This window comes from Lissotriton helveticus, chromosome 6 (assembly GCF_964261635.1).
Source record: "Lissotriton helveticus chromosome 6, aLisHel1.1, whole genome shotgun sequence".
NCBI lineage: Eukaryota > Metazoa > Chordata > Amphibia > Caudata > Salamandridae > Lissotriton > Lissotriton helveticus.
This window is the reverse complement of record NC_136067.1, coordinates 2,049,954,630-2,049,973,724: the sequence shown is the minus strand read 5'-3', so window position 1 is coordinate 2,049,973,724 and position 19,095 is coordinate 2,049,954,630. Positions and strand designations below refer to the sequence as shown.

The window sequence follows — 19,095 nt, the reverse complement described above, 5'->3', positions numbered from 1 at the left end:
CGGAGTGGGAAAAACTCGGCAAGCGGGCGGAATTTCTCACCCAGGCCTAGTGTTTTCCTTATCCCATTCTGACTGCATACCAGTTCTGGCTGTACATGTTCCAGTTGTTTGGAACAGTGCCTTCTGGGAGGGGTAGAGCTGAAACATGGTAAAGGCTCATCGTTCAGAGCTGCGCTTCCCCAGTGCCCATGGCTCACCAGGACTGCGGCTCATCTACTAATTACTGAGATTGTGGATCTGTTAACATTAGATAGGCTTTGTGCACTTGTTGAATTGTAGGCCCTAGTACAGTGATGAGTGAAGAAATAAAGCATTCTTCGGTGTAAAAGCGCCCTGTAAACCAAGGTGTAACTAACTCTCTTCTTTGTTTCCCTCTTTAGGTTCGCTTCAATCCTAACCTGGACGCGCATGCCTGGTTGGTGTCTGGGGGTCAAGCCGGCCTCGTCAGAGTTCACTGTATGAGGGCGCTGAGCTCCCATGTGAGCCGGAAGCTGGTCATGGAGTGCCAGGCCCAGTTCAGTACTATGCAGGAGAATGAGATGCAGGATGAGGCCGAGTACATCCCGGAAGTGGCACACAGCGTGGTGCAGGCGGAGTAGAAAATGGAGAGCAAGCTCAAGTCTATTCATCTACTTTCAGGCTAGAGGAATGGACCCAGTCTCATGCACTAACAAGACGGACCCTGCCAAGAAAAGGCAGTCTAACCTTCAACAGTGATGGGGAATGCACCCACCCAAGACAAGGCAGTCGAACTTTCAACAGTGATGGGGAATCTACCAAACTTGCAAGGGGTGTGTTTGTGCTCCTGTGCTAAGCATCTGTCCTCCGTTCCACCTTGATGTGTGCATTAAGAACAAAACCTTAGAATGTGCCTGGAATTTCCCCTACGATATCCATGTGTGCTGTCTGCGTGCACTGTTGATTACTATTCTGGGATGAGCACATTTCCCTGGCTGAGAGTCACAGGAGACATGCAGGTCAATTATGAGACCTCCCCAGGCCTCCTTAGTTTTTCTTCTTGTGAAAACAGCCCTCCAGTCCATCGGCTCACTAAGTGTCAGTCTGTCCAAGGCATGTTTGTTTCTTAAGTTCATGGCCTGTGTGCGAGCAGTCGTTTTCAGGTTTCGATTGTCTTCCACGTCATGTAACATGTAGTGTTTCAGCTGTTGGGAGATCTCTCTCCGTTGCTGTTAGTAGTTGTGTATGTCATGAGGTTGTTTGTGTCAGGCTGCCACAGAAGGAGATACTTCTCGAAGAAACTCTCCAAAGCTTGGAAGCTGCAGCGGTTCGTCCTGCTGTAGCTGTCTACACAGTGGCAGTAGTGTTCAGATACATCTCCTTGCGAGTGATAGACAATCAGAGCGAGGCAGGGTCCATGCTAGCATGGAAGTTATTGTTGGTCGGATAGCCACAGTGAAATAATTCCAGCTAGAGGTGGCAAGTAACATGCAATCAAAGCACCAGTATTTGTGCAGTTTCAGAGAGAGGACCATTCATGAAACGTTAACTCTAGTGCAAAGCCTGTCCATTTCTATCATTCTGTCTAGTTTTTACTTTCAAAGGGCAGTGCACCTTGTTCAAGACCACTTGTAAAGATTGATGTGCTGTGCTAGAAAGTGTCTGGACTCCTCTGCTGACTATGGTTTGTCAGTTGCTCGGCGGGCCCTTCTCACTTGGTAGTGGCGTGGTTGGATGAGTGGGCTTGGATTGGAAAGAAGACCCTTTCACTACTGTACACATCTTTTTATTCCTGTTTGTGTATTAGAACTGAACAGAGCTGCTGCACTGTCATTTTACAGACATGCGCCCAAGTGAGGCCTGGTTTACTTGCTGCATCTGCCCTTGCAGAATGGCTCTTTCCAAGTCAAGGCTCCGAGTGCCCGTGCCCAGCTTCTCCGTCTCTGTGGTGTATTGTGAGAAGATTGTGGGTGGTGGTCTCCAGAGCGCATGTTCTTTGAGGAAGGCTGACCACAGGTGCAGAAAATTAATACTTGAGTCCACGGTGGCCTAAATGTTACTCTTGGCCTTTTCCCTTGAACCATTCATATTTAGTACTTGTTCTGGAGTCCTAATGATATAGGCATTTGTTCTGTTTCCACTATCCTTGCATTGAACACGTAACTGTAAATATATACGTATGAATATAGTTACCCACACACACTTGAACAGTAATACCTTAAAGAGTTGTGTGGAATGCTCATAACATGCAGAGCTGAAGGCTGTTTGTCCACGCTTGAAAACTTTTAATTAAGTGGAACCAATGTCTTAATTCTCTTTTAAGCCTGAGGGCAGGTGTCATCTTTTAATCTGAATACATTTCCCCATTTAGTGGGATTTGTCCTGAGTGAAGCGTGGAGCAGATAGATTCTGGCACCGTTTATATCCCATGTGTAAGCGTGTTAAGATGAGGCCTACAATCGACTGGAAAATACTGTAAAAACTCCTAGGTAAAACCTGTGGATTCAGTTTCCCCATTAATCTAAATCAAAATGGCTTAAGATCCTACCAGTTGGAAAATAAAGAATAGTTTTTTCATGGTGATATTTTATTCTCTATGCAAGCAAAGAGAAGCTATCTTTATCCCTTTGGTCATTGGAACACTGGTGACTCTCTTAACATGCTACCCTCAGCCATTCTACAAGTTCTTCAGTTTAAGATCTTTGGTAGAGTAGCAAGATTATGTCTCCACGCGTGGCTCTACAGAAGACACCCACACTGTAGAACTTTCTTTGCAGGGAAGCTATTTATTCTTGTCAATCTCTGGCAACAGACGGAGAGTAGAGTTTTAGGCTTTTTTTATAACAGCATACACCTACTTTCTAATACGTGGCAGGTTCTGAACATTATCTGCCACATAATTGTCGTGTACATAGGTATAAGTTTAATGCACTGCCCCGTTTGCTGGGGTTGGGAATATAGATATATACGTGAGGTGGCTGAAAATATGTTGCCACAATCTGGTTTTTCACCTTGTATGTCTGTTTTATGAAAATTGGCCAAGTGTGTCTGTCAAATTAACTTTCATCTACTTTGAGTTCTTGCTTTTGTTCATATCTCATGGATGGGTCTGTGTCCCACTAGTGATCTCTAAAATTGGCACTCAAAGCTTGCTAAGCTTGCACACCAGAGCAAAATCCATTACTTTGTTACTTCAAGACAGTGGAACCCATCTGGACTGCTTAGTTTTAGGGGATGTGCAATCTGCTTCCTTTGTCCCCATCCTATGTGAGGGTACAGGCAGTTAGGAGCAATGTACAAAGCAACACAGCATTGTCTTCCTGAGTTAGACCTAATCTCAGGACTGTAAGTCACCAGAAACAGTCTTGTGAGGTGGTCGTCAAACATGACCCTGAAACATCCTTCATGACCTGGCCCTTGTGTATGTAGCCAACTACGCGTGTATGTGTACTTTCATTGAACATACATAACCGGGCATGCATGAGAATATGTAGGCAGTGCCCTGGATTATTTGTATACGATTGTATATTTAAACACCTGTGAAAAAGAACTTATTGAAGTAGACACTTCTGTCCCACACTTTGAAATTTGCAAATGTTATTTTTCTGGCTGTAAGTATTGAATGCTAAGTCGCTCACATTGAGCTCTAATGGGACACTCTGGATATCTTTGTTTAATAAAAACAGCTTTTTTAAGAACAGTCTGAAATGTTTCTTTCTTTATAGATACTTTGGCTTTGATCTAATATTCATTTTGAGTATTGTTTTTAAACTCGAACGTTTGTGAGTGTCACATTTTATAGACACACTCGTTTTTAAAGATGCATATCTCTGACCTTCCACAGGGATTTGAACAATCCTGATGTCTCAATCTGAAAAACGATAAACTCTTCTGATTCTTCATCAGAAATGTATATTCTTCTTAACAGTTCCTTTTTCAGCATACAAATCTATTTGCATGCTTCTCCTTCTATATATACCACTGGGGGCCCAATTACAAGTTAAGCTGAATTTCCCTCTGCTTAGTCATGAGTGAGAAATCTTACTGGTAACACTTCCCACGCTTAATATATACATGTATAGAAGGTGAAAACTGTCATTGCTCCCTCAATTCAGTCATTTGACAGAAGCTTTTTTCCTAAACTCTAACCTTGTGCAAGATACATGTTCCCCCATAAAAGTACTGTTTTTAAATCCTGCATGGATTGACATAAACAGATGTTTGTTATGGAGCCTCACATGGTCTGTGTCTGGTGCCTGTGCTCCCAGCATGATTTGAAGGCTTACTGCAGCTTTGATTGGAAAAAATCAAAGGCCATTTGAAAACCACAAGGCCAAGCTCTACGTCCCCAAGCACCGCAGGAAAGCATGTAAGGCCCAATCTTATTCTAAATCACTGGTGCACTCTCAAGAAAGGTCTTTGTCTCACTCCAAGTCATCAGGTAAGTCAGTCAAAGCATAATCCCGCCACCCTTCCTGCCACCCTTGTGCAGAAAAGTGAGATGGACATCAGGATACCTCGCAGCCTCTGTCCCTGTCTCGCACCACAGAACTAATCTAGCATGAATTCCCAGGGCCATCAGTGATACCACGACAGATCCAGGCCATGCTGCAGATTGTTTGCACCTTTCGGATTCCCTGTGGCATGCCTCAAGGCCCCAAGATTTTGAAGAGAGCTTCAGTCAACTACCACCGGTGGACCCGACTCTGATGTCGACTGTGCCGCTCAACCACGTTCTGGGGTCTGCCTCAATTATGAGGCCTACGTCTGATTCAGCAACGCAGGCACCAAAGCTGCCGACATCAGAGGAAGATCCTATTGTCTTATCAGACTGAAGTGAACTCACCGCAACCTCAGCCAAAGTCGCGACCTCCTCAACCTCATCCTCAGACTCATTCATACTCAGAAGGTACGCTTTCTTTACAGAAATGCTTCTCAGACCCGTAAAACCATGATGATGACGAGTCCCTCTTATAAGAAGGAGAATTTATTTTTAAATCTTCAAGATGCCAGTGGTCTGGACACTTCTCCTGAAATTGGTCTCAACTCTCCACCTTGACCTTCCATGGAAGAATTGACATATTTTGCCATGGTTATCAGGAGGTCTGTGGAAGTCCTCACCCTCCAACTGCCCTCGGTGGAGGTCAAACCAAACTTCTTTACAGAAGTCTTGCTGCCGAGGCAGAATTCTTCAGAGCTATTGCTCCCTTTCAACCAGGCCCTCATGAACACCTTGACGGACACTTGGACAAAACCAGTATCTTGCTCCCCCGTCAACAGACGAATGGTGAGGTAAAATAGACCGGCTCCAGGGTTATCCAGTATTAGGGGTGTCTTTCATAGATTCACATGCCTGAATCATTCCCCGTCGTCGAGACGGGAGCCTCCGGTATATAGAAAAGTAATGTCCTATAGACATACATAAAGAAGAATAGGCCTAAGGGCCTCACCTTAGTAGCCTATCCTTGTCCTTATGCAAAAAGGACCAAACTCTTAGAGCCAGCCAATCAGCTATCACCTCCCTCTAGAACCTTCCTGGCAGGAGCCTCAGTCTCTCAGATTTTCTACCGCACGTTGTGCTAGGGAGTCTCCAACCTGAGTTCTCCTCAGGATCTCTTCAAAACCTACTTATTCACTGGTTAAAGTGAGTTCTTTCTCAAAATCTCGAACAGGGATAATTCAGACTCTTCTCCTTGCAGTAAGTGATTTCTTTCTTCAAAATTATAAAGGAATGTCTGAATCCCAGAAGAAAGCCCTTTTCAGGGCCTGCTCTTCATGTGGGAAGAAAAGGCTACATGTGGAGGACAAGCATGATCTGTGCTTATATTGCCTTTATCCTGACCACATCCCTAAAGACTGTAAGATATGTCGGTCTTTCCCGAACAAGACCTTGAGGGATAGAGAAGGTCGACTGCTAATTTGGTTGGACAGGCTTAAACAAAGGGATAATGTGGAGTCCTCAGAGGGAAGCTTTTCCATGACCTCAGAAGTCTCCCACAAGAGGCCAAGGGTGGAGTCCCCTGGCCCCTCAGACACTCCTCCTATGAAGGTACAAAAGAAATCTTCAGAGGCAAGATCGACAACATCTTCAGTGTCTGACAAAGGCTCTCATGCCTTTAAAAAGCCTACGCACTCATCCAGTAAGCTTGCGACATCTTCAACGCAAAAAAGAGTTATGACGCCACTTGCCGTCTCCACAACGACGACGACTGTGTCGACGACGACGGCGTCGTCTGTGTTAGCCTCGACGACGACCACTCCATCATCGTCGTCAGCGGGTAAACCTATTCCATCTATAATACTGCCGACCCCGTCGTCGACGAAGACCTCATTGACGACTAAATTGGGCCTGTCGACGACGACACCGTCGACGAAGAACCCATCGACGATGAAGATAGGCCCGTCGACGACGACAGCGTCGACGAGGAGTCCGCCGTCGGGAGAATCAACGTCGACGAGGAATGAATCGTCGACGAGCGCGTCGTCGACGAGCACATCGTCGACGAAGACATCGTCGACGAAGAAAGTCTCGTCTACGGAAACACCGACGACGAAGATCATGCCGTCGACGACGGCACCGTCGACGGGAGGATCGTTGACGGAATTAGACATTATTGAACCGTGGAAGAAGTCCAAACTGATAGAAATGTTGTCTTGGACCCTACCACCGTCGACAACACCAGGGATGACAGCGGGGGCTCCTGCTAAAGGTCCTGTGTCTGGCAGAGTGGCTAAAAAGCAGATAACGCCTGAAACGACGTCACCAAGCAAGGTGCAAAGCCATTTACCCACAGAGATTCTCCAGAGTCAAGAATCTGAAGAGGAACTTACAAATCAGGCTACTTCAATTTCGGACCTTCATGTGAAATGCCAAAGCACTGACGAAGAACAAGAGGAAATGGGCTACCAGGAACACTCTTTCCAAGCTCATGTTCGTACAGAGGTTACCCCGATGGTGTGCCTTCCTGCTTCCATTGTGGATGACCTTAAACACCTTATCCGGGACTACAAGCAGCGTTTCCCGGAAGCACCGTCAACTGAGACAGGGGGCCCAACGCCGGCTACAGATACACCAGCGGCAGCCCCAAGACAGACGCGGCCAACTTCTCAGACCTACCATGAGAAAGTTCCACCTCAGGTGGTAGATTCATCAGATGAGGAGGCTGAGGAAATGGAAGAGGGTGAAGTCCAAGAGGATCGGACGGATCAGGAAGAAGACGAGGAGTATGTGGCACCTTCCCCAGCTTCACCCCAACCGCGCCAGTCGGACTCACCGCCAGTGGACATTGGCGGTTTCCATAAAATAATGGAACGAGCAGCGAAGCGCTTTCATATGGAGATGGAATCGACTGAAACCGAGTGCTTCTTATATGACTTTAAGGAGCAAACAAGGAAGATCACGAAATCGATTCCAATTATAGACTTTCTCTGGGACCAGGGAAAGAAACTGATGATGACGCCGGCCTCTATACCTGCGGTGGTTCCACGCCTGGATAAGAAATACAAAGCTCCCACCAAGGCGGCAGCTTGCTTTAATGGTCACCCAAAACCAGATTCGGTTGTAACCCAGGCAGCCCAAAAGAATTCTCGCAACCCTTCCTCTCCCTTGTCAGCCCCACCGGACAAGGAAGGAAGGAAGTTGGACACCATCGGGAAAAGGTTTACAACGACGTCAGCCATGACAATCAAGGTGGCCAACTCCATAGCCCTGTTAGGGCGTTATAATCGCCAGCTTTGGGAAGATATAGTCCCTTATATAGCGGAACTGCCAGATACAGTTCAGGAGGAAGTCAAGGCACTGCTCTCGGAGGGTCAAACCTCGGCAGCTGAGATCATTGATTGTGCCATAGATGGAGCCATGACGGGCTTTCGTCAATTAGCTGGGGCAGCAGTCCTGCGCCGTCAGGGCTGGCTTAAGGCAACATCATTCAGGCAAGAAGTACAGACGAAGGTGCTGGACATGCCCTTCGACGGGCAACATCTTTTCGGAGCCAAAATTGATGAAGCGCTCCAGACAATCAAAAAAGACACTGATACGGCTAGAGCACTTGGTACTCTGCAAGCAAGAAACCAGTCCTTTCGGGGTAACAGATCCAGGGGCCAGTCCTCCTACAGGGGGTCCTTTCAAAATAGATCCTCATATTCCTATCAGAATAAATCACAATACCAACAGAAGCAGAAACAAGGTCGTCAAACTTCGTACGGAAGATCAAACTTCCGGGGAAAGAACCAGAGGAGGGGCACTGGCGGACGCCAGTGACCAATTACTCCAGCCAGTCCAGCAACAATATCCCTCATTAAAGATTGGAGGAAAATTTACCCATTTCCTAAAAAATTGGCATCTCATCACCACAGATCGATGGTTACTCCAGTTAATAAGATTCGGCCAGTCCCTGGAATTCACCACCATCCCACCTGCCACACCTCCCCGCAAACTTCCGCACAAACATCTACGACTACTGCTCCGAGAAATATCTGCAATGTTGAAGAAAGGAGCGATCGAGACAGTTTCATCGTCTCAAAGAGGGAGGGGATTCTATTCCCGCTTCTTTCTTATACGCAAGAAGGAGAAAAAGTGGAGGCCCATATTAGACCTCAGAGCCCTCAATTCTTTCCTAAAGAGTCAGTCGTTCAGGATGGTGACAATCCAAGAAATATTATGCATACTAGAAAAAGGAGATTTCATGACATCCTTAGATCTCCAGGATGCCTACTACCACATCCCGATACTCAAGGGGCACAGAAAATTCCTAAGGTTCGAAGTGGCAGGACACCACTACCAGTTCAGAGTCCTACCGTTTGTCCTCAAATCCGCACCGCGGATTTTCACGAAGTGCCTTTTGCCCTGTGGCAGCCTTTCTACGTCAAATGGGTCACCAGGTCTTCCCCTACCTTGACGACTGGCTGGTAAAAGCACCCTCAGCGGCAGGCGCGACCGAATCCTCCAACGCCTGCACCAATCTCTTTCTGCAACTAGGATTGACTCTCAATCTCGAGAAATCCTGCATGACCCCAACCAGAAGCATCTCCTTCCTTGGGGCGACCTTGAACACAGAATGCGCAAAAGCATTTCCTTCAAAGGAACGGAAACACAAGATCATATCTCTGGCCACGGCTGTGGCATCAAGAAAGTCCATAAAAGTTCGAACTTACAAATAACTCCTAGGCATGATGTCATCTTGTATACTCCTCATCCCGCACTGCAGACTCAGGATGCGCCCGTTGCAAGAAGCCCTCACATACCAATGGACTCAGAGTACAGGTTCTTTCGAAGACATAGTGAGGATAACACCACAAATGTCCAAGAACCTGCAATGGTGGATGAACCACAGGAATCTGTCCACCGGACTGCCATTCCTACTTCCGGCAGCGCCCTTGGTGATCACCACGGATGCATCCCTGGAAGGCTGGGGAGCTGTCCTCCAGGACCTCCAAATAAGCGGCAAATGGGCAGATCAGGAGAAGCAATTCCATATAAATCTTCTGGAACCGCAAGCTGTGTATCTGGCACTGAAGGCCTTTTTACCACGTATCCAGAACTCCCAGGTGCTCGTCAGAACGGACAACACCACGACGATGCACTATCTGAACAAACAGGGAGGAACGCGTTCGCTCACTCTATCACGCGAATCGCAGAAGATCGGGAACTGGCTTGTACTCCAGGGGATCACGCTCAAAGCGGACTATGTCCCGGGCAAGGACAATACCATCGCGGACGCCCTCAGCAGACAGCTGTCCCTCTCTCACGAATGGGAGCTCGACCAGAGTACGTTGGATCAAGTATTCTCAGAATGGGGAGTCCCAAGAATCGACCTGTTTGCCACCAGGGAGAACGCCAAATGCCCAAACTATGCAAGTTGGCGTCCCCAACCAAGGTCACTCGGAAATGCTCTTTCCATCTGTTGGTTCAGCGTATTTGCGTACGCTTTTCCACCTTTCCCGATGATTCCCAGGGTCCTCAGGAAGATGAAGGCAGAGCCTTGTACCCTGATCCTAATTGCCCCGTTCTGGCCGAGGCAGCACTGGTTCTCGGATCTTCAGCGCCTCTCCATCAGGACACCAATTCGTCTGAAGCAGCACCCGAACCTGCTGACGATGTCCAACAGACAGGTCCAACACCCAAACCTACAATCGCTCAGATTATCAGCCTGGCTCCTGAGCACAGAGAATTCTGTCATCTAGACATCCCGCAGGAATGCAGGGAAGTACTGGCAAAAGCAAGAGCGGACAGTACCAACAGAACGTACTCTCTAAAGTGGAAACGATTCTGCATATGGTGTGTAGAGAACGGACTGTCACCTCTCCATGTTACACCTGAACAGATATTGCCATATCTTCTGCACTTGGCACAGTCAGGATTGGCGCATGCATCTATAAAGGTGCATTTAGCATCAATTTCACGATTCACCAGGTCTTACAAGGCTCCGTCGCTTTGGTCCAGTAGACTTATCAAGCAGTTCCTAAAAGGACTATATAGATCCTTCCCAAGACCTAGAAGGGTCCCACCTACATGGCACCTCAATTTGGTCCTCACCCAACTCATGAAGCACCCTTTTGAGCCCATTCATCAGGCGCCCATCAAGTACATCTCATGGAAGGTAGCTCTGCTGCTCGCTCTAACATCTGCCAGGAGAGTCAGCGAGTTACAGGCTCTATCCATTCAGGAACCATTCATGCAGTTTAAACAAGACAGAGTGGTGCTGAGGACAAATCCCAAGTTCATACTGAAAGTGCCTTCAGACTTTCACCTTAATGAACCGGTGGTTCTACGTTCCTTCTTTGCAAACCCTACCACTGCAGCAGAAAGAACGCTACACTCCTTGGACCTCAAAAGGTGTATAAAGTTTTACCTAGACAAGACAAAGAGCTTCAGGAAGTCGTCACAGCTATTTGTGGCCTACAGTAGACCAAGGATGGGTCTGCCTCTAACGAAACAGAGCATCTCCAGGTGGATCTCTTCAGCGATAGCATTCTGCCATGAGAAGGCCGGACGGCCGTTGAATGCTACTGTTCAAGCGCATTCCACCAGAGCAATGTCCACATCAGCAGCGCTGTTCGCTGGAGTGCCGATTCTGGACATATGCAGAGCAGCGACATGGAAGTCACCGCACACATTCTCCAGACACTACTGCCTGGATGCTGAGCTTATGCAGGATGCTGCAGTGGGCCAGGCGGTGCTTCGACATCTATTCCAGTGAGGTGAGCCTTCCAACATCCCGCCATCCTGGTATGCACATCTCTTACTATTATGTTATGTTGATGTATGCTAATGTTCACAGTCGCATGATAATGGGTGTATTATCTAACTGATTATATAGCATGATTACATCAGAAATATGCATAATATATTGCTGACTACTCTGATTCAGGCATGTGAATCTATGAAAGACACCCCTAATACTGGATAAGAAACGCGTTACTTACCTGTAACAGCAGTTATCCAGTGTTGGTGTCTTTCATAGATTCACATGCAACCCTCCCGCCTCCCCGGGAAGGACTCACGTTCTCTCTAACTATATTACGCCTACCTAGCTTGGTGCGTACGAAAATCTGAGAGACTGAGGCTCCTGCCAGGAAGGTTCTAGAGGGAGGTGATAGCTGATTGGCTGGCTCTAAGAGTTTGGTCCTTTTTGCATAAGGACAAGGATAGGCTACTAAGGTGAGGCCCTTAGGGCTATTATTCTTCTTTATGTATGTCTATAGGACATTACTTTTCTATATACCGGAGGCTCCCGTCTCGACAACGGGGAATGATTCAGGCATGTGAATCAATGAAAGACACCAACACTGGATAACTGCCGTTACAGGTAAGTAACGCGTTTCTTCCATCTTTCCTCCTCCAGCATCTCACACCAGAGAGTCTTGTAGTACTAGCATCTACAAACCGGTTGAATCCTAACTTGTTCCCAACCACACCTCCAGAGAATCCAAATGCATGGAGGCAGTTAGGAAAAATATATTTTCCTCTAACAGCCTTGCCCTCAGATCCTTCATCTCAATTTGCCTCCTGGTACTACTCGCACGTGTTGTAGGACCTAGTGAGTGAGATCTTGCCTGTAGTCCCTGATGACCTCATGCAATTTGGCACAGATAATGCAGGATGGCCAAGACGCTGTGAAGCATGTCTTCCTGTCAGCCCCTTTAGTTTTCCCTTTGGAGCACATTGTTGCCCTGTTGGAGAAAGGATAAGTTATTACCTCCACAGGTTGCAAAATATCACATCATACAGATGGGTGCTTAAAGTCATCCAGGATTACTACATCCTACCTTTCCTTTCCACCCCTCCACACGTCACCTACACAACAACCACTTGTCCGTCTTTTGGAAGGAAGGAAAGAAATTCAGGCCCTCTTGGACAAGGGAGCCATAAAGAGGGTGCTGGTATCAAAAATCGGTCCTGTTGCTTCTCCCTTTACTTTCTGGCACCCGAAAGGATAGAGAATTATGTATTATTTTAGATAATCACTCTCTGAACTGCCATTGGTTCAGGGGACTGGATGGTGACTCTGGACCTGCAGGGCGCCTATTTTCACATTCCCTTCCAGCAGTCTCACTGCTGTTTCAGGTTGGCTATGAGCACTTTGGCCTCATCAGTGCCCCAGTGATGGTGGTGGTTGCTGCTCATCTTTAGAGGTTGGGAATAACAGTCTTGCCATACCTCTTTGACTGGTTTCTGAAGGCATGCTTGCCTCAATCTGTCATGGATCACCTCTAGATGACAACCAAACTGTTAATATCCCTAGGATTCTCCATCCCTGTTGTGAAGCTCCCTTTTATACGCTGATGCTCTAAGACTTCTACCGTCTCAAAGAGTCCAGGACATTATGTATATAATCCCCAGTTTCCAACTTTTGGCCAGGGTCTCAGTGGGAGAGGCAATGAGACTTGTTGGCTTCATAGATCCTGCTAATGGACCACGCCAGGTAGCACATGCAGGTTCTTCAGTGGTATCTGAAGTCTCAGTGGGCTCAACACCAGGGAAGCCTTTCAGATTCCATCCATGGGTCAGAGGAGACTACTACAGACCTTGAATGATGGCTGCTGAACCACAGTTGTACCTGTGGCAGACACCTCTCCCTACCACACCCAAAACTAGCGGGTATGACAGATGCATCATTGCTGGGAGTCGGCAGTCATCTGGAAGAGGTGAAGAAGAGAGGACTTTGATCTCCAGAGGAGATTATCAGTCTGTTGGAGTTGCGGACGATTCACTTGCCACTAAATGCTTTCCTTCTAGCCATAGAGGGAAATTTGTGCAGGTCCTCATGGACAACACCACTGCCATGCAATACTGCAACAAGCAGGGCATTGTGGGGTCGTGGGTCCTATTCCACGAGTCTCTATCCCTATGACTGGATCTTTTTGCCACCACTGAAAAGGCACAATGTACAAACTTTTGCGTGTTGAAGTTCCCAAGGTAGTTCTCCCTTGGAGTTGCCTTTCTGCGGGAATGGAGCTTGGCACACCTGTTTACCTTCCCACCTCAACATCTCCTCCTCGAAATTCGGACGATTCCGGAACAACCAGGCCCAAGTCTTCCTAGTAGCTCCAGATTGGGCCAGGAGAGCATGGCAACCAGAAATTTTGGCCATGAGAATCTGTCCTCCTATTTTGCTGCCACTCCCGTAGGACCTTCTGTCGGAGCAGCAAGGCAGGCTCTTACACTCAGCGCTTCTCAGCTTACACCTCCGTGCTTGAAGTAGAAGTGGCAACATTTAACTCCCCTTGATCTTTATCCCAAGGTAGTGAGTGTAATTTTAGCAGCAAGGCGTCCATCCACCAAAAGTATCTATGCTGGACGCTCAGACAAGTTTTCTGTTGTTCTTGGCATATCTAACCCTTACAAGCCCAGTTGTCAGATGTTTTACTTTTTCCCTTCATTAGCCCAGCAAGACCTTGCTGTGACTTATGTTAAAGGCTACTCGTCGTCCATCCCTTCTTTTTAAGATTGCCTGATCAGCCATCTCTGTTTAAATCACCTATTGTGATGGGTTCCTAATAGGGCTGCCCCACATATCTGATAGACATCTAGCCACAGATTCCATAACTTTTGAATTCTCACCAGGCACCAGTCTGGATCTAGAAATTTTTCAGCAGTACCTCTGCGCGTCGGGGATCTGGGTCGAACTGCTCCGTGATGACGTCAACTCCGGTCATGATGTCAGTGGAGCCATATAAGTCACCTCCGGCACGCAGACGTCAGTTTTTTCTTTTCCGCGCTGTAAGCAGATCTGAAGAAGCGGTTCCTTGGGTCGATTTTTGGCCTGCCTTGAAACTTTGTGTCGGTAGAACAGTGTGCCTTGGTCTAATGTCCACAGGTTTCAATCCTTGTGGCTCTTGTAGCCAACATATGTCAGTGACGGACCAGCACACAATTTGTATGTGGTGTCTAGGCAAGCACCATGATACAGAGGATTGGGGTTCCTGCCAGAAACTAAAGCTGAAGTCGTTAAAAAAGCAGCGTTTGAATTTGATGGCGGTGTCCGTGTCGCGTTCCTCCGAGGCTTCTCGGTCTTCATCATTTTGGGAATAGTATTTGCAGGGTCGATCTAGAAGCTGCAGGTGTTTTGGAAGATGTCGTTCTCCTGGAAGTCAAAAGGTAAGCAGGAGAAGTTGCAGCATTCTAAGACTTCACTACGAGGAGACTCAGTCTCTCATTGCTCCTCCCGTTCGACGGTTGATGTGAGAAGTTGGCCTGATATATAATGTTCACTATTCTAGTGAACACTTTGTATCAGTCCAAACAACCCTTATTGATGTTTGGTTGTAAGTCAACCTGATAGACCAGCTATCCTAGTAGCATGGACACGTGCAGTCTTTAGGCTAAACTCTAGAGGGCGTGTTAAGCCAGCTGTTTTACCATCACATTTACCCCTTGAACACCAAGTGAAAGGACACCACACAAGTTTATTATGAAAAATAAAGTATATTTATTTATAACAAGACTACCCTGGCTCTTTATGAGACAGGGAGCTAAGCACACAACAAAACTCTTAAAGAAATACTTAAAGTCGCACAATTTACACAAATGCCCGAGGGGCACGAAAAACCATATACTACAAAAGTGGAATGCGAATTACTAGCAGGTAAGTAACTATTCTCATAGGCTTTAGGATCGCTAGGACTGGACTACTGAACCTTTAGATTACGAGCAGGAGGCCTAGGGACGTCGTGTGCAGAGTGGGAACTCTCACGCGTAAGGCGGGAAAAAGTCTATGGAGGCTAGTAAAAGCAAAGTTAGTGTTCTCGGGCGAACCCGACTAGGTAGAGCTGAAACGACAAAGGATCCTGACACTTAGATAGTTAAGCTATGCTGGAGCACCGAAATGCTTAGGTTACCTAGCCCAGGGGCTGCGGCTGCATAGGTCTGAAAAGACGTCGGGAATCCTCGTTGCAGTCTATGGAGCCTGAAAGAAGAAGTTGCTGGCAGGCGACCAGTGAAGATGTTCGATGTGATCCAAGCCTGGATCGATGAAGATGAAGACCTGTAAGCAGAGGGGACCAAGTTCTGAATCACTAGCCAGTGATTAGGTGGGCACCAGAGTGGCACCGGACGAAGTCACCTCCACCAGGTGAGTGGGCGACGCTGGGCTCTGCAGTCTCTCGGACCAGGAGGCGTTGTCGGCGACCAGGATGGAGGTGCGAGCTGTCCCACGGTGGTATCTGCTGTCGACGTCGCTGGACCCAGGATTGGGGCAACAACTCTTGGCAAATGCAAGCCCACGCGGTGGACTCAAAATGGCGTCTGGAGTGGACCAGGAGGGTCCGGGGTGCAAGGGCCAGTCTGGAGCAACCAGACCAGCGGTGTTGTCGTCGTAGTTCGTCGTCAAAAGGGCCACTAGCCAACGGGCAAGTGACCTGGGCAACGCGGTGAGCAGCAAAGAGCAGAAGGGCCCCACGCAGATCTCGTGGATGCAAGGGGGCTGTACTTCGGTGCTGGAGCTGCTCAGGGTTGGGGCTTCTCGGGCCCCAAAGCACTTGGGCGAGGGTCACTCGGTGGTCGTGCTGGGCAAGCGTCGTGCAGTCTTGAAGATGGCCGGTCCCTCGAGGTCTCGTCACACCCACGATTCTCAGCTGGGCTGATGATGCAGGTAGAGGTCAGAGGTGCCAGGGAAACCGGTTCTCGTCGAGCTGGGCAGTCTTGATCCGGAGGAGAGACTTACAGCAGACCGCGATGCTTGGATGGTGCCTGCTGCTGCAGGGTGACTACTCCTTAGTCACAAGGGAGAAATCTTGAGAAGAGTCTTGAGTTCCTTTCGTGGAAAGTCGGTTCAGGATTCAAAGATGATCTGATTTGGAAGGGGGCCTGCTCCTACCTTTATCCTGGGAAAGGGGGCTGGCACGCGACTAAGTCCTGCCCTATGGGTGGGACTAGGAGGGGGGTGGTTACACCCCTCTCCTTTGCCGGGCTTTTCCCCAGATCAGGGGCTGGAGTGCCCCTGGAACTGGTTCAAGCCGGCCTATGCATAGTGAGCACCGGGGTGCCACTTGCAGTCACCTTCCTCTAAAGCCCTGCCTACCTGGGATACACAAAATCCTGTCTGGGATGGTGCTGGCACCGCCCCTGACAGGAAACCCTTTGTCCAGGCCTCCGTTGCTGGAAGGACTCCCAGCAGCAGGAGGGCAGACTTGTGTCTCGGTGGCAGCATCCATTTTGTGGAGCTGAGGCTTGAGTTAACTTTAACCGGGGTTACAGCAACATACATGTCGTGTCCCTCTAGAAGGGTGGAATGCTAACCCCGTCGCCAGAATTGGCGAGGGGTCAGTATTCCAATTCGTATGACACCTTACTCGACATGTTTTGATAATGTTATACCAAAGTTAGCATTTGACCGCGAGGTACATAATGCACTTAAGAGTATATGGTATAGCGTTATCATGGAACAGCTATTAGGACTTGGTTCCGCAAGCTGCAAACGGGCTCAGCTCATGCCAGAGCACCATTTCACATTATTCCAAGCACTCTGCCTCCAGGATTGTTAAGGCCTGCCATAGGAGTGACTGATAGGAATACATGTGTCCATTTTAGGGTTAGACATGGGAATACTATATCTAAAGCAAAGGGTGTGTACACCACCTTGACCCAGCTGTCAAGCAGCCAGTTGTGTCACTTTTGGATGGCCAGCCAGGGGTGGCATAATACATGCTTCAGCCCCTGGTAGGCCCTGGGTACACCTATGCCCTGGATACCTAAGGTACACTGTATAAGGTGACTCAGTATCCAATTGGATATGTACCTAGGGTACATGGAATCCATTTTAACAGAGAGAGCAGTGGGCCTGGGGTCCTGAATAGCAGGGCCTCAGGTCAACTAAGTCAGAAAACCAGCAAAACACCAGGCAAAAAGTTGGGGGCAACCATAGTCAGGGATCTACCTTCCTACAGTTGAGGATGGCCATACACGACTCCGCATCGCGTCTCCCTGAGTTTATACGGGCCGAGGCGTCGATGGCTCGGATGAGGGAATATTATATTTCCTTGAACCTCATCTTTGGTACCCCACCTCCCGCTGGAGCTCCTTTAGAGTCTAAGGAGGTGAGTGGGGTGCCGTTGTAGGTTTGCCATCGGTGACGGTTGAGCCATTGGACTCGAGGGGTCGTGCCGGTCGACGTCAGCTGGCTTAGCTTTTGCGCAGGTTCACAGTCCATCGGGGTCTCGACCTACTTCACCGGACTTCGATCAGCCGACTCAGAAACTGACGTCAGTCGAAGTTGCTTCTCCTCTTCCGTGTAGGCATCGTATGACGTTGGATGTGGAGTCGACTATTCAGACTGGAGAACATGCAGGTTTTGGTTCCTTCTCAGGAAAACGTTGTGGAAAGACAGCCTGTGTCGATTGAGACGGGGTCCTTTCAGCCCATTTCTGACATTAATGTGCCTCAGATGGAGAAGAACTGGTTGACTGCTCTGGGATAGGCTAGTGGTCTGGATTAATCCCCAGCTTAAGTGTTGCTTTCTCTCCCTGGCCTTTCTACAGAGGCAAGTTCCTACTTTGCAGGCATGCTAACAAAAGTGGCTACAGTTTTAAACTTCTCACTTCCTACGGTGCCACTGTCCATAGACCCTTTGATTGAGGTCCTTTTTCACCGATAGACAGGGGAAGAACCTGTTCTTCCATTTGGGGAGGCCCTTTCGATATTTTATTATGTACTTGGGCCAAGCCTAAATCGGGGGCCTCAGTGGACCGAGATATTGCAAGTAGACACCTGCCTGCACCTGGGGACCCAGTTTGTCTTCATAGATACCCATCCACCTATAGCTTTTTGACTCAGGTTGCGTCTTCTTCACAGGATGTAGATTCTGTTCCTAAAACTCAAGTGGGTAAGGAGTCGAAGAGTTGTGATGCATGTATCTGAAAGAGACACGTTAGTGATAGATTCCTTACCTTAGAATATCCCCAGGCGTTAGACTGGATCCGGCAATTTTTCGCGTAGCAGTACCCTTGCGCGTCGGTAGGCGTCGTCTGCGGCTCTACGTGCGTCGTGGGCGCCGTGATGACGTCGTCGGAGTACTTAGACGCCGCCTCCGCGTGCTGACGTCAGTTCTTCTTTTTTCGGCGCCAGCAGTGCAGATCCGGAAAAAGTGGTACCTTAGTTACTTTTTGACTAAACTTTTTTGATCTTTTGATCATCCTTTTTTGAAGTCTTCGACTCCGAACCGTGCCGGTAGGGATGCCAGGTTTCAACCCCTGTGAGGATTGCAACCGACTGATGTCGGTCACCGACCCTCACCATCTGTGTCTCCACTGCCTCGGCGTCGATCACGACGACAAGACCTGCTCCGACTGTCGGGCCCTGACTTCGAAGGCTAGGCGGGAGCGGTCCCGTAAGCGGCTCGAACTCCGGCAGTCGGCCCCGCGCCGAGAACGGTCCCGGTCCGGACGGAGGTCGAGGGACCGGTCGCGGGAGAGGAGCCATCGGAGCTCCGGGAGTCGACATCACTCCTCCGGGAGTCGACATCACTCCTCCGGGTCGAAGTCGTCAGGTAAGCACAAGAAGTCGAAGAGACGTCATCGCTCTTCCGACTCCCCACGACTCTCGCGCGACACGGCCGGGGGTTCTGGTGACACTGCCCACGCGGCTCGGTCGGAGTCACAGGCGCCGCGTCCGGCCTCATACCCTCCGGTCCCTGGGCCTAA

The 19,095-nt window shown here is 48.6% G+C and overlaps 1 protein-coding gene across 2 annotated transcripts in view; it reads left to right on the top strand.

The window, feature by feature from the left end:
* The window catches only part of GTF3C2 (general transcription factor IIIC subunit 2), a 718,613-nt gene extending 714,957 nt beyond the window's left edge, over positions 1 to 3,656 (top strand). For both annotated transcript variants that reach the window (XM_078650100.1, XM_078650097.1), the window contains exon 18: positions 381 to 3,656. In XM_078650100.1, the coding sequence (XP_078506226.1) occupies positions 381 to 599 (219 nt within the window). In that variant the 3' untranslated portion in view covers positions 600 to 3,656. The remainder of the gene's footprint in view (positions 1 to 380) is intronic.
* The last annotated feature ends 15,439 nt before the right edge of the window (positions 3,657 to 19,095 follow it).